A 15,234-nucleotide genomic window follows, 5' to 3' on the forward strand; every position below is an offset into this window, starting at 1 on the left:
AGGTCCTGGAGGACAAAATTATCTACCTATCGTCTATTTAGGCCAAGATAATCTTTCTTCCTCTTTCCAATAGCAGGTTAAAGAACTGAAGTCAGTAAATCTTATATCGTAATGAGGTGCCACCGCGGAGGCCTGCAAAATGAAATAACAAAATCCCAAACCACCTTACTTGCCCTATATACTCCCCACTCAGATAAAACAGCTCGCGGGTTCCAGGCCGGAACTCGGAGGAAGCTCACGCGAGAACCTTCCGACCACCGTAAGTCTTCGGTGAGCACCAATTCCCGCCCCTTCTGCGCCCACAGGCCGTCTCCTCCCCGCCGGCTTCCTCCGCTATGGCTACGGAGGGGCGGGCCGGAACTTTTATCCATAGGAACGGGTTTACACCGTAGAGTGTTGCCGGCCGGCGACAAGGAGAATAGAGTGCCATCCTCTTCCTCTCACCGTAGCCGCCGCGGAGCGGAGCGGAGCCGATCAGATCCAGGAGCGCAGTTACCGGGCGGGCTGTGTCTATGGTCGCTCCGCGGGCCGCTCCGCCGGCTGGTGCTTTTTTATCAGGGCAGGCTGTGTTCCATGGCAGGGAACTTTTGGCAGAGCTCCCATTAGTAAGTGATCTTCCGTCTTCTCGCCCGTGGCTTGTTCTTGGGAGTCGGTGAGCACCGGGCCTGCGACTCCCCTTGGCCTGGATCCCGGCTCCTGTTCCGAGCGCCGCGGGGTCTCCCGGGAGGCGGCAGCCGCTGGGAGCCGGACGCACTTTTCTCTGGCGACTCCCCTCTCCCCGCCCCCTGGCAGTATTTGGTTGGCGTGGGGGGAGTTGGGCTGAGAGCGGGAAAGGGCGGGGGCTAAGGAGGTTCGGTCTCCGAGGAAGGAAGGAGTGTAATTTAGGATGAGCTAGGCCCGGAGGTGGGGCGGGTTGGGATGCGATGGGCACAGGTATGGGAAGTGTGGCATAGTTCGCAACTGTCAGGAGGGCTCTGTAGGACGGTTATGGTTCGCTTTTGCCTGGGTTCTCTTCAGGGAATCGGCATTGTAGTCTTTTGTCAGCCGCCTTCTGTCTTGAGTGGATTTAATACTCTTCCGTGGAGGGTCAGGCTTGTTTCTGCCCTTTCACCAGTTCCTGCCATTACCTTATGCCTAGATGGAGTTGTATGTTGGTGAGGTGTAGGGCAGGTGCTCTCAAAATGTGTCCATTTCATTCGTCTGTACCTTATATTTTTGTTTTAATCATGTATTTCCCAGTGACTGCCGATTTCTTTAACATATTTCATGAATTCGTTTTTGTTTTTGCTAGTGACCATGGAACAACTAGAGTAATATTAAAAATATTTCCCCCTAAGTACATTTAAGTAGGCAGAAAGGTGGATGATGGGACTAATTGATCTTTGACTAGGTTTTCCACTGTACAGTTGGAAGATGAACAGAACCTGGTGCTATTATATTTTAGTGTATCTCTCAATGCTAAGAGAGCATTAGTAATTGTAATTTAAAATTTGATTCTGTGAAAAAGATGAATTCCTATTCATTCCTTTTTTAGTCCTTTGTAGGAAAAGAAAAAAGAATGGTTTTGGAAACCTGTTTTTAAGAAAGCAGGTTTTCCTCTTGCTGTGAATTAATTTCTGGAGATGAACTTCTGTAGAAGCTCAACTTCTGATCACATTTGTATTGTGCAGTTTAGCTCACTGTCATATTTGCCTGGGAAAAATTAAAATACAGAAAATTTAGTGAAGCGGTAGTATTTTGATAAACTTCGAAAGTGAGAAAGAATTGACAGGGAGTTAGCTGTTGATTATGAAAATTGCAGTCATTTTCTCTACTAAGGAAAAAAAAGATCTGACCACCCTTTTTAAAACAATGTTGATTGATTGATTGAGAGAGAGAGCTTTAGGTGGGGAGGGACAGAGAGAGAGGGAGACACAGAATCCTAAGCAGGCTACAGTCAGCACAGAGCATGACGCAGGGCTTGAACTCAACAAACGGTGAGATCAAATGAGATCATGACCTGAGCTGAAGTTAGAGGCTTACCAGGTGCCCCGCCCACCTTTTGATGTTATGCTTTCATTTATTGACAGTATTTATCAATGGGGGGGGGCAGGATCTATAATAATTGTGTTTTCACTTTTGAACTATAAAATTGTTATAATGTTAAATGTGCTTTTTTGGAAGTGTCTTTGTCTCCCAATTCAAATGGTCCTGGAGGAGGGGGCGCCTTAGATCTCTTGAGAATCATGAAGTGCCTTATCTGCAGAAGGTTATAAGGAAGACAAGGCGATTAATTCTGGAAAAACAAACCAAAAAAGTTACAAAAACTATTGTTTTAGGTGATTTTTTTGAAGAGGAAGATTTTAACATTTCTGAAATGAGCATGGTAATTTTTTTTCTTAGTAGCACATGCAATAATGGTGAATTAAATTTTATGAAATTTGGTATTTATAAGTGTTCTTGGTTTATCTTCCCTACTATGTGCTGTGAAGAAAAACTTAAAATATTTGATTGTGAAGTTTATCTTTCTAAAACATTAAATGACTGTGAAATTAATGATAATTCTAGAACAGAGTGAATCACAGTATTTTCTAGAAGGTTGAACACAACACATTCTTGGACCTTACTGCATTAAAAGTATAAGGGCACTAAATTTTAGCTGGTTGACTGAATGAATTAATGAACAGGTAACAAATTAAAAAGTACAAAGTCAATTCTGGTACTTTATTGTATCAAAGAGGAAACTGAAAATATAGTTACATAATATCAAGGAAGTAACTTAATGAGATCAATATATATCCATACCTATGGGATATAGCCAGAGTCAAAGTTATAAACTAACGTCCTGAAAAACTGTGAAAGGATAAAAATAAGTCAAAATATTCTACTTAAGAATATTAAAAAGGAAACAGTGAAATAAATCCAAGGGGAAAAAAGAGAAAGACTTAAAGAATATTAAAAACGAAACTGAAATAAATCCAAGTGGAAAAGAAAGAATTAAAGGTAATACCAATATCAACATTTTATTTTTTAATGTTTATTATTTTTGAGAGAGAGAGAGTGCACGCGCACAGAAGAGGAGCAGAGAGAGAAGGCAACAGAGGATCCTAAGCAGGCCCTGTGGTGACAACAGTGAGCCTGATGTGGGGCTCAAACCCACTAACCACTAGATCATGACCTGAACCAAAGTCAGACGCTTAACCAACTGAGCCACCCAGGCATTCCTGATATTAACATTTTAAAAGGAAAAAAGTAGTCAGAAATTTTAAGAGGTGGCTCTTTGGAAGGGAAAATGAAAACAATAGACTAAACTGCTGCTAGTTGAAGCAAGGAAAAAAGGGATGATACAAAAATACAAAATTAAGAATGAGAAAAGCAAATAAATCCAGATGTACCTTTGGGTTATCTCCATGGGGATAAGTTTGAAAGCCAAAACAAATTAAGAAAGTTACCAGAGAGCTACTCCTTAAAAAATGCTCCAGGCCCACATTATTTCATGGGTACATGTTTTCCCATTTTCAACAGGATCTGCTATTGAAATTATTCTCGTTCATACAGAAAGCTTTCCAGTTCTCTTTATGAAGCTACAATAACACTGATAAAACCTAGCAAAGGTAGTAAAAACAATTTCACTTTTGAATACTGATGCAAACATCATAAAGTATTTCCAAGTAGAGCCTACTATTACATTAGAAATATAAAAAATGATAATGATTTTATTATAGAAATATAGTCAACATTGGGAAATCTATTAATAAACAGTGAAGGCATCAAGACCTCTGTTAAAATTCAACATCTGTTCTTGACTAAAACAAATAGGATGCTTTCTTAACATGGTAAGAACATCAAAGAATCAAGAGATATTTAATGGTGAATCATTAGAAAAATTACAGTGCCTGTTTAACATTGTTCTGAAAATGCTACTCAATGCATTTAATAGAATGAGATGTAAAAAATGACAAAATTATCAGTATATAGAGATAAACTTAAGAAAATTTAGTTAGTTGAAAAATTATTATAAATAAAGACTTAATAAGGTAACCAGTTACATAATGTAAAAATGGAAAGCCTTCTTTTAAATAAATGGTAGGGTGACCTGGGTGTCTCCGTCAGTTGAGCATTCAACTTCAGCTCAGGTCATGATCTCAGGGTTCCTGAGTTTGAACCCCACATCTGGCTCGCTGCTGTCAGCCTGTTAGCTGTCAGTGCAGAGCCACCTTCAGATCCTCTTTCCCCCTCTTTCTACCCTTACCCCTTGCACTCTCTCAAAAATAAACATTAGAATAAATATATTAAAAAAATAAATGAATGATAGAAATATATAATTGTAGCAACAGCATGAAATACACAATAAACAAAAGAAATGTACAGGACATATAGGAAGAAACATTTTAAATTTTGTAGTAGAACATGAAGATTTTAAAAAATGGAGTTTGAATTCTAACATTGTAAAGATAGCATTTCTTCCTATATTGATCTCATTAATGCAATCCCAAACAATTTTGAATGAATTTCCTTTAAAAGTTCCTTTTGGGACTTGACATAATGCTTTTAAAAGTTCAAGTTTTAGAATAAAAACTGTAATAGAATATCAAGCAATTTTCTGAAGAACAGTAGCAAGGGGATATTTTCCATACCAGATTTGAAATGTTTAACTTTATGTTTTTAAAATAGCATGGCATAGGAATAAGAAACAAAGGGAATTATAAAGTAGATTGCAAATACAATAACAGAATTATACATCAAGAAATACTTTGGTCAACATTTGGATAACCATTTGACAAAACATTTACTGGATCCCTGTTTTCTACCCTGTACCCAAATAAATTCCAGATGGATCACAAATGGGAAGAAAAAAACCCTTAAGTGTATTAGAAAATAGAGGTGGATTTTTTTTTTAAAATCATTTGGTGTCAGGAAAGGCCTTTTCATTGTGACAAGCATAAAACCAAAGTAAAATATGGGTTGGTTTTAATAAGTGATCCATATTTCTATATTATAAGTAATATTAAGGGATCATGCTAAACTTGGGAAGTGATTACAGTGTATTTGACAAATGATTTATTGTCTATAATATGTACAGTATATGAGAAGAATTCTAAGTTGTGAAAAAGACCATCCCATTAGAAAAATTGTCAGATTAAAATTACAGTTTACAGGGGACCTGGGGGGCTTAGTCAATTAAGGCTCCTACTCTTGACTTGGGCTCAAGTCATCATCTAAGGTTCTCGATTTCAAGCCCCATGTCAAGCTTTGTGCTGGCAGCTTGGAGCCCACTTGGGATTCTGTCTCTCTCTGCCCCTCCCTTGCATGCTCTCTATCTCCTTCTCAAAATAAATAAAAAATAAACTTAAAAAAAAGAGAATTGAAGTGTACAAAAGAAGAACTATATTTGACCAATAAGTCCAGGAAAATGTTCAACCTCACAAGTAAATGAAAAACAAACAACCCCCATGCCCCCCAAATATTAAGATACTGCTTTGCCTTTCATTTGTAAAGTATTTAAAAGATTGGCAGTAACTCATAGGAGGGTTAAATATTTTTTAAAGTTGTTTTTAATATATGTTTATTTTTGAGCGAGAGAGAGTATGAGCAGGGGAAGGGTAGAGTGAAGGGGAGACACGGAATCCAAAGTGGGCTCCAGAGTCTGAGCTGTTAGCACAGAGCCAGATGCAGGGCTTGAACTCACAAACTGTAAGAGCATGACCTAAGTGAGTCGGATACTTAACCGACTGAGCCACCCAGGCATCAGAAGGGTTAAGTATTTTAAAACACCCTCCTGTACTTTTTTTTAAAGATATTTTTAAAAAGTTTATTTATTTATTTTGAGGGAGGGAGGTAAGGAGAGGAGGAGACAGAAAATTCCAAGCAGCCTCTGTGCTGATGTGAGGCTTGAACTCACGAATTGTGAGATCATGACCTAAGCTGAAGTCAGGTGCTCAGCCAGCTGAGCCACTCAGGCACCCCACCCCCGTGTACTTTTAATAGGAATGGAAATTGATGTGACATATGGACTGCAAACTGCCAATTTATAACAAAACTAGCACTAAAACTGACCAATCAGTTCTATTTCTAGAAAGTTATTTTAAATATTAACTAAATATATAAGGGTGAATTACAAAGCTATTCATTAAAGCATTTTTAATAGTAAAAAATTATAACCTATCTGCCTTATTAATAGGAATTAACTAAATAATAATACATCCATAAAGCTGTGGAGTTTAAAAGGATGCGGAATAACAAATCTCTTGACATAAAAAGACTTTCAGTACATACTGAATGACAAAAGCAAGTTGCAAAATAGTTTTATGGGTCATATCAATATCTTATCTCTGGTTAAAAATAGTAGACTTGACTAGGCAGGTGGAGGAGACTATTAGTGTAATAAATCCTGAAGCGGCTTTTAACATGATTGAAATTTGTGAAGTAGGGCAATGAAATACTCCAGTTACTCATGAACAACTGAGAAAAGATACTTCAAATCTAAGGTACCATCATTTGGTGTCAAATAACTTTACCATTATTTTATGTATCACTAAGAAAAAAATGTACCACTAGTTAAAAGCATAAGGCATCACTGTTTATAAGGTCTCTTGATACCAGAGTCTTAAAACCAATGAAATGTAATATATGGTTAAAACCAATGAAATGTAGTATACGGTAGAGAGAGAAAGATACTGAGAAAATTAGAGTGGAATTGTTTTCAGAGCATATTTACATTTATTAGTGAGATAATTCTCTTTTATTTAATTAATTTATTTTGAGTGGGGGAGAGAGAGATTGAGAGAGCGTAGGAGGGGCTAAGAGGGAGGGAGAGAGAGAATCTCAAGCAGGCTCTGTACTGTCAGCATGGCTCACCCAAGGACCATGAGCTCATGACCTGAGCTGAAATCAGGAATCAGATGCTTAACCAATTGAGCCACCCAGGTGCCCCAGTGAGATAATTCTCAGTGTTGGAATTTCAAGGAAAGTGAAAAATACTGTCTTCTGTGTTACTTCTTGCACTTTGTATTTCTCAGAATGTTTATAACTTAGTCAATTTTAGAATGTTTTTTTTGTGACTTTGTTGATTTTCTGTATCGTGTTTTAACATCTTTGTTTTTTTCAGTTTGCAATGGATTTTGGATAAACAAGATTTGTTGAAGGAACGCCAGAAGGACTTAAAGTTTCTCTCAGAAGAAGAGTATTGGAAATTACAAATATTTTTTACAAATGGTAAATATTAAAAAACAATTAACTGAAATGGCACAGTTGGTCACCTCTGAATTCAAACCTTTGTATAGTAATTTGTGATGAGTTGTTTTAGTTCCTAATTAACATTTTTATTTATATATGTTCTCATTTTATAACTTATATTCACTTACCTTTCTTTTTAAGTGATCTAAATAAAGTCTCGTGAATCTTACATGTATCAGAGACACTCAAAACAGTTTGAAAGTGTTCATTGATTGCCCTAAGTCTTTATAATACATTGTTAAACCCAATTTAAGATTGGCTAAAGCAAATGTTTTGGGGATAAATGGAGTCTTTGGATTGACATCCTATATTGGTCATCCTTATCTTAATAAGTTTGCTTTGGAGGAAAGGAGATTTAGAATCAGAAAATCCTTGCTCTGCCCCCTTGTAGCTTTGTTATATGATTTTTCTAACCCTCTGTTCACAGTTCTGTAAACCTATCTCTCTGTTATTTTAAGGATTCGTTATAGAGTTTTTAATAAACTTTATAAAGTGGTAGGTGTAATGAATTTGATAGTTGTTTAATATTTTCTTTTTATATTCTAAAGATACTATGAAATGCATTGAAATTCTTATCATTCAGAGGGAAATACCTATTATTCAGCCTTCTTAATATAAGAATAGTGTTTACTAGGGGCAATTTCTATTTTTTATTGTTTTTATTGCATACCTATATATTTTTTAACAGATTTGCAAATCCTAGTACTAGTCCAGTATGATCCAAATCGAGTTTTATAGCATATGTAGGTTTTTCTCTTTGTTAAAAATGAATATAGTCATGATTTAACCACATGGAAGTTATTATTCAATGTCAATGTTACAGTGATACCAGAAGATACATATAAAACTTTATTTCTTTTTTCTAGTTATTCAAGCATTAGGTGAACATCTTAAATTAAGACAACAAGTTATTGCCACTGCTACAGTCTATTTCAAGAGATTCTATGCCAGGTAGGACTTTTATTTTGGGAATATGTTATACCTATTTGAAACTCTTAAGTAATGTTGATGAACCTTAGTATAATTGAATCGTGTGTACCATAGTTACCTTGATTTTTTTTTCCAGTGTGTTTTTAAAAAATGTTTTTTAATGTTTATTTTTGAGAGAGAGAGAGAGAGAGAGAGAGAGAGAGAGAGAATATGTGTGTAAATCTGGGAGAGGCAGAGAGAGGAGACACAGAATCTGAAGCAGGCTCCAAGCTCTGAGCTGTCAGCACAGAGCCCAATGTGGGGCTCAAACTCATGAACTGTGAGATCATGACCTGAGTCGAAGTCAGATGCTTAACCGACTGAGCCACCCAGGTGCCCCTCCAATGTGTTTTTATATGAATGACATTTAACTTTGTCTTATCATATTTTTAGGTATTCTCTGAAAAGTATAGATCCTGTATTAATGGCTCCTACATGTGTGTTTTTGGCATCCAAAGTAGAGGTATGAAATAGTTTTCTCTTCTTCATCAATGTATAGTCCATGTGCATTGGTTAATCTGCCTTTGGTTTCATACTACCTATAGAAAAATAATGGCAGATGGTTATTTATGTAAAATATTGAAATTCATACAAAATCAAAGATATACAAGTCTTTTTATTTTATTATTTATTTTTTTAAATTTATTTATTTTTGAGAGAGAGGTGGAGAGAGTGAATGGGGAAGGGCAGAGTGAGAAAGAGAGAGAGAATTCCAAGCAGGCTCTGCACTGTCAGCCTGATGTGGGCCTGGAACTCACAAATTGTGAGATCATGACCTGAGCCAAACCAAGAGTCAGACGCTTAACCTGCTGTGCCACCCAAGATATACATGTTTTTATATATTCATTTAACAAACACTTATGTAGCACTTACTATATATACCTAGTGTTATTCTAAGTTCATTTACAACCATAACTGACTTAATCCTCATAACAAACAATGGGGAAGTTTATAAATGAGGAAACTGAGGCACATAGAGATTAAGAAATTTGCCTAAGATCGTGGAAGCCATACATGGCAGAGCTAGTATTTGATTTTGTTTCTGTTTTTTATTTATTTATTTATTTATTTTTTTTAATGTTTTATTTATTTCTAGGAGAGAGAGAGAGACAGCGTGAGCAGGGGAGGGTCAGAGAGAGAGGGAGTCACAGACTCTGAAAGAGGCTCCAGGCTCTGAGCTGGCAGTCAGCACAGAGCCCAACGCGGGGCTCGAACCCACGAACCGCGAGATCACGACCCAAGTGAAAGTCGGACGCTTAACCGACTAAGCCACCCAGGCGCCCCAACTGTTTTTTATTTTTAAAAAATTTTTATGCTTATTCATTTTTTGAGAGACAGAGCATGAGCAGGGGAGGGGTAGAGCGAGAGGAAGGCACAGAATCCGATGCAGGCTCCAGGCTCTGAGCTGTCAGCACAGAGCCCAGTGAGGGGCCAAAACTCATGAATTCAGATCATGACGTGAGCCGAAGTCAGACACTTAACCGACTGAGACACCCAGGCTCCCCAGCCCTGCCGTATTTGAACCCTGGGAGTCTGGCTACTCATTCTATGCTTTTAAATGCTTTGTTCTGTATCTTCTAAGACATTTACCTTTTGGCACTAAGTAGTAGTCCATACGTGTGACAGCTTCTCTACTATAACCTGAGTTAAAGTACCTCCTCCTGTGTCCCTCCTTCTCTTCCATATGCTTCCTATGGCCTACTGTCTTTGCTCCCTGCCTCCTAATAATGGCTGCCTGCCCAGCCACAGGGAAAGCAAGAGGAAAGGCAAGGAAGGACTGGGTGTGACTCTAGTCGTACAGGTTCCAGTGAGGAATTGTTAGGGCAGTGAGGGCAATTAGGTGAGGGAGAGAGAAGAGAGATGGGAACTCAGAGCTGAGACCAAATCCCTGCTCACCTTATTTCCCTTTTCAGTATTTTTGAGAGAGCACAGCTAAAATCCAGACAGTACTAGGAGATACTGACTGATTTTCATTATAATACATGTGATCTTTCTTTAATGTTATGAAATCTTTGTATTGTGTTTCTGTTCTTAGATGTCTTTAGAATCATAACTGTATTCTTGAAAATTGAATATATTTTAAGCCTCATAGATTTATATTCCTTTTGGTACTCATTTTGATTTAGTTTTGTTTTAGTCATTATTTAGGATTATTTAAGATAGCTTTCCCACTATTACCTAAAGTAATGAGAGTTGACTCTATTAGAAATAATATTAAGAAAGACTTTGTAGAAATTTATGGTTTCCTAATTATAAGTGGTAGTTTAAAGAGGCGGAACTAGGCCTGTTGTTGTTACTAAGTTCTTTAGTGGAAAAGGAAAAGGAAGTGTTATGTATTTTTTTTTAAAGCTTTTTTTTTTTTAAATGTTTATTTATCTTTGAAAGAGAGAGAACACAAGCAGAAGAGATGCAGAGAGAGAGGGTGATACAGAATGTGAAACAGGCACCAGGCTCTGAGCTGTCAGCACAGACAGAGCCCTGACACGGGGCTTGAACTCAAGAAAATGACCTGAGCTGAAGTTGGACACTTAACTGTCCTAGCCATCCAGGTGCCCCTAATGTTGGTTGATTTTTGAGAGAGAGAGAGCACACAAGTTGGAGAGGGACAGAGAAGGGGATAGAGGATCTGAAGCTGGCTCTTTGCTGACAACAGTGAGCCGGATGTGGGGCTCGAACTCATAAACCATGAGATCGTGACCTGAACCAAGTTGGCCGCTCAACTGACTAAGACACCCAGATGCCCCTAGTGGAAAAGGAAGTGTTTATGAAAGTCCGTATTATGCAGTGGTTTTTCCAAATATTACCATGTAATTTGATGTATCTGAAGCATAACCAGTATGGAAAATCTAGGCAAAATCTTTATAAACTTCTATTCTTATAGGTTAATGTGGGAATTTGTTAAATATCGTTTGTTACATGATTTACTAAATGAAAGTTTTTACTCTAAGAATTTTGGGTAATGAATTATTCCTTGATCAGGGTACCTGGCTAGCTCACTTGACAGAGCATATGACTCTTGATCTTGGAATCATGAGTTCGAGCCCCTACATTGGGTGTAGAGATTACTTAAAAAAAAAAATTATTCCTGGAAAAAAGTGTATCATTTCATATTTGGTTATAGCATTATGTTTTTTAGTTTTTAACTGTGACCAGTTCCTTCTATGTTTTGTCCAGTTGTGTAAGAATTATATAGAAATGACTTTTAAGAAGATACCGCAGGCATATATTTTTTAGTTTTAGTTATTTTGAATTGAGGTTTAAATGCAAATATATATATATACACACACTTATACATAGCCACCCTACCCCCCAAGATAAGGATGTACATTGAAGGTATTTCAGTTTATTTATTTGTCTTGAGAGAGAGTGAGCATGAGTAAGGGATGAGCAGAATGAGGAGAGAGAATCCCAAGCAGGGCTGGATCTCAGGGACCCTGAGATCATCACTGAACCAAAATCAAGTGTCAGATGCTTAACTGACTGAGCCACTCAGGCCCCTGGAGTTTAGTTCTTTTCCTTGAATAAGGAACCGATTCTTGATTTTTTTTGTTTTAAAATGAAATGAAGGCTATAGTAATCAGTAGTCTTATGAGGTTAATCAAATTAAATGAGACAATATAAGTTGATCACCTCATAAATTTTAGTTATTTTTACAATGGTGGCATATTAAATTCAAAGAGGAAATGGGAACTGATATTAGAAGTCTTATACTGCATCATTCTTATTTTCCTGTTCCAAAAAGAATAATGGTTTCTGTGGTCTTTTGAATTTTTTTGATGATATTAAAGTTTATCTTCATTAAAGATTCAACTGTTTTATTTCTAAATAGCATGAAGTACCTGTTTGTTAGTCTGAGTTCAGTTGAATAGGAAGCATACTTAATATTTTTCTTGCAATTAAGTATAGAATCTAAAAAATGTTTCTGGAAACTAATTTGAGTGCAGAAAACCGGCACTGTTGCTTTAGGGCTTGGTTTCTAATTTGGTACTTCTCAATGATGTTAAATTACAAAATTATTTGAACATTTGTCTTATTGAAGCAATATTAAGGAAAGGTAATACATTTAGAGACTTAAGTACTTCATGCCTCAAGGTGAACAGACTATAAACATGGTGGAGGTACATGGGAAGTACTTTGCTTTTAATATATATACTACATATACCCTTAGGTTCATTGGATTACTATATGCCTGATTTCATCCACTTTTCTTTCTCTAGGAATTTGGAGTAGTTTCAAATACAAGATTGATTGCTGCTGCTACTTCTGTGTGTAAGTGAAAAAAGTATATCCTTTTTTTTTTTTTTGATCATTTATTATTGAGACAGAGAGAAACAGAGCATGAATAGGGGAGGGTCAGAGAGAGAGGGAGACACAGAATCTGAAGCAGGCTCCAGGCTCTGAGCTGTCAGCACAGAGCCCAACGCAAGGCTCGAACCCACAAACCGTGAGATCATGACCTGAACTGAAGTCAGATGCTTAACTGACTGAGCCACCCAGGCTCCCCTATCCTGCTTTAAGGATGTAGTTCTTTTAAAAAGCTCCATAGAACAGAAGTGTTTTTCAGTTTATGAGACCTATGAGAGATTGGTTGGATTTGTTAAATCTCCTGCAGTCACATTTATGGCTAGTATATTTGGCTAAAAATAAAGTAAAAATACAAACATTTTAAAAACTATCTACAGTATTATTTCTAAGATATTACATTTAGTACTAAAAATGGATAGTAACTATTGATCCAAAAACATCAACTCAATGACTCTTCAAATAATAAGGGTAAAGAAAAAAACTTATTTCCCAGTTTTGTTATATTTTATTGCTGTGTAGTGACTAGCCATTGTCTCATTCTTGTGGGTGAAGTAAACTCTTTCTGTAATTGTAGTGTATGTGTTTGATGGGAATTATTTATTTTTCCTCCATCTTGAAAAACATGGTACAGGAAAAAAAATTCTGACTGTAGTAGCCCAGCCCCAGTTCTGTCTAAACAGCGGCTATATAACCTTGAGCAAATTGCTTTATCTTTTGGCCTTAGTTCTTTTTCTAAAAAGATGGGGTTTGGCTGCCTCTGAGTCACAACATTAAAGGAAATAACACTGTAGACCAGTGATTTTAAAATATTGTACATAAGGTATTAGTAGTATGTTATGCTCTATCTTCATATGTTAAGCACAAAGACATTGCCTAATAAAAGATAATACAGATTTTTTTTTTACTTCTGCACTCTAACAGAAGGGTTTTTGTGTTTTTAGGTTTTTGACCCAGACTAATTTTCATATTTTTGTGTCATTCCCTTTTCTAAGATGAATGTCATAATCCAATTCAATCTTTTCCGTGTCACATTTTACTCTTAAGGGCAGAAGAGTAATAATCAATTTTGCCATAGAAGTTAATATGCCAGATATATCACACTGATGGTGATACTATCAACAGAAGGTAAAATTGAAGGCTTTATTTCTCAACATGAGGATGATGTCAGAATTGTTAGGAAGGTGAATCCAGCAAAATACTGTAAGATGAATTGGAGGAGAATGTGAGTTGAAGTAGTCAGATTTTCCACATGTTACAACATGAAAGAGCCTTGGCGCACTTGGCTGACTCAGTAGGTAGAACATGTGACTCTTGGGGCGCCTGGGTGGCTTAGTCGATTAAGCGTCCGACTTTCGCTTAGGTCATGATCTCGCGGTTCGTGGGTTCGAGCCTCGCGTCGGGCTCTGTGCTGACTGCCAGCTCAGAGCCTGGAGCCTGTTTCAGTCTGTGACTCCCTCTCTCTCTGACCCTACCCTGCTCACGCTGTCTCTCTCTCTCTCTCTCCTAGAAATAAATAAAACATTAAAAAAAAAAAAAAAGAACATGTGACTCTTGATCTCAGGGTTTTAAGTTCGAGCCCCATGTTTGGTGTAGAGATTACTTAAAAACAAAAACTTAAACAAACAAACAAACAAACATGGATGAACCTTGAGGACATTGTGATAAGGAAAATAGGCCTGTCACAAAAAGATAAATACTGTATGATTCCATTTGCTATTATGAATAATCAAATTAATAGAAATAGAAAGTAGAATCGTAGCTGTTTTAGGGGCTGGAGGGAGAGGGAAGTGAGGAATTATTGTTGAATGCGTATGGAGTTTTTCAGTTTTGCAAGATGCAAGAGTTCTAGAGATGGATTGTGGTGATGGTTGCACAACATTGTGAATGTATCTAATATTTCTGAATTGCATACTTTAAAATGGCCTATGTGGTAAATTTTATGCAATGTGTATTTTACCACAATTTTAAACAACTAAAAAAATCCTTCTAAAATATGTATAAACCTACAAACTGTAGTGAGTGCTGTCACCACAGGGTGCTGTGAGACATAAAAGCTAACAAGATTAAAGTAGAAAAAAATTACTTTGAAGCTATTGAAGTGATCCAGGTAAGTAGTAGTGAAGGCTTAAAACGATGTTTTGGGGGTGCCTAGGTGGCTTAGTCAGTTAAGTGTCCGACTTGAGCTCAGATCATTGTCTCACATCATCTCGTGAGTTTGAGCCATCAGTGCAGAGCTCACTTCAGATCCTCTGTCCCCTTCTCTCTCTGTCCCTGCCCTAGTCTTGCTCTCGTGCGTCTGCACTCTCTCTCTCTCTCAAAAATAAATATTAAAAAAAAATTTTTGTTTAACGATGTTTTGGCCCCCATCAAGGAGACTAAGCAAGCTAGATTTGCATTAGAGTCAGCAGGACTTTTGAAAAGGATTTAAGAAGATTCAAAAATGACTTTTGAAGGACTCCTGGGTGGCTCAGTTGGTTAAGTGTCTAACTCTTGATTTCGCCTCAGGTCATAATCTTGTGATTGGGGAGATCAAGTCCCGAATTGGGCTCCGAGCTGACAGCACAGAGCCTGCTTGTGATTCTCTCTCTCTCTTTCCCTCCCTCTCCCTCTGTCTCTGCCGCTTCCCCACTTGCCTGTTCTCAGTCCCTCTCTCTCTCTAAATAAAGTTAAAAGAAAAAAAAAAAAAGATGAGGTGTTATGCCTGGACATTGGGAAGGTGAAGGTGCTACCAGAAGAGGAGAATAA

General features: G+C 37.3%; 1 protein-coding gene across 2 annotated transcripts in view; it reads left to right on the forward strand.

Moving 5' to 3' along the window:
* Positions 1-373: 373 nt before the first annotated feature.
* The window catches only part of CCNC (cyclin C), a 28,711-nt gene continuing 13,850 nt past the window's right edge, over positions 374-15,234 (forward strand). The window contains exons 1-5 of one of the 2 annotated variants that reach the window (XM_039252122.1): positions 374-605; positions 7,088-7,194; positions 8,082-8,166; positions 8,578-8,647; positions 12,402-12,453. In XM_039252122.1, the coding sequence (XP_039108053.1) occupies positions 574-605; positions 7,088-7,194; positions 8,082-8,166; positions 8,578-8,647; positions 12,402-12,453 (346 nt within the window). In that variant the 5' untranslated portion in view covers positions 374-573. The remainder of the gene's footprint in view (positions 606-7,087; positions 7,195-8,081; positions 8,167-8,577; positions 8,648-12,401; positions 12,454-15,234) is intronic. The other variant, XM_039252121.1, reaches the window with a different exon arrangement.

This window comes from Hyaena hyaena, unplaced genomic scaffold (assembly GCF_003009895.1).
Source record: "Hyaena hyaena isolate Hyena2069 unplaced genomic scaffold, ASM300989v1 scaffold_408, whole genome shotgun sequence".
Taxonomy (NCBI): domain Eukaryota; kingdom Metazoa; phylum Chordata; class Mammalia; order Carnivora; family Hyaenidae; genus Hyaena; species Hyaena hyaena.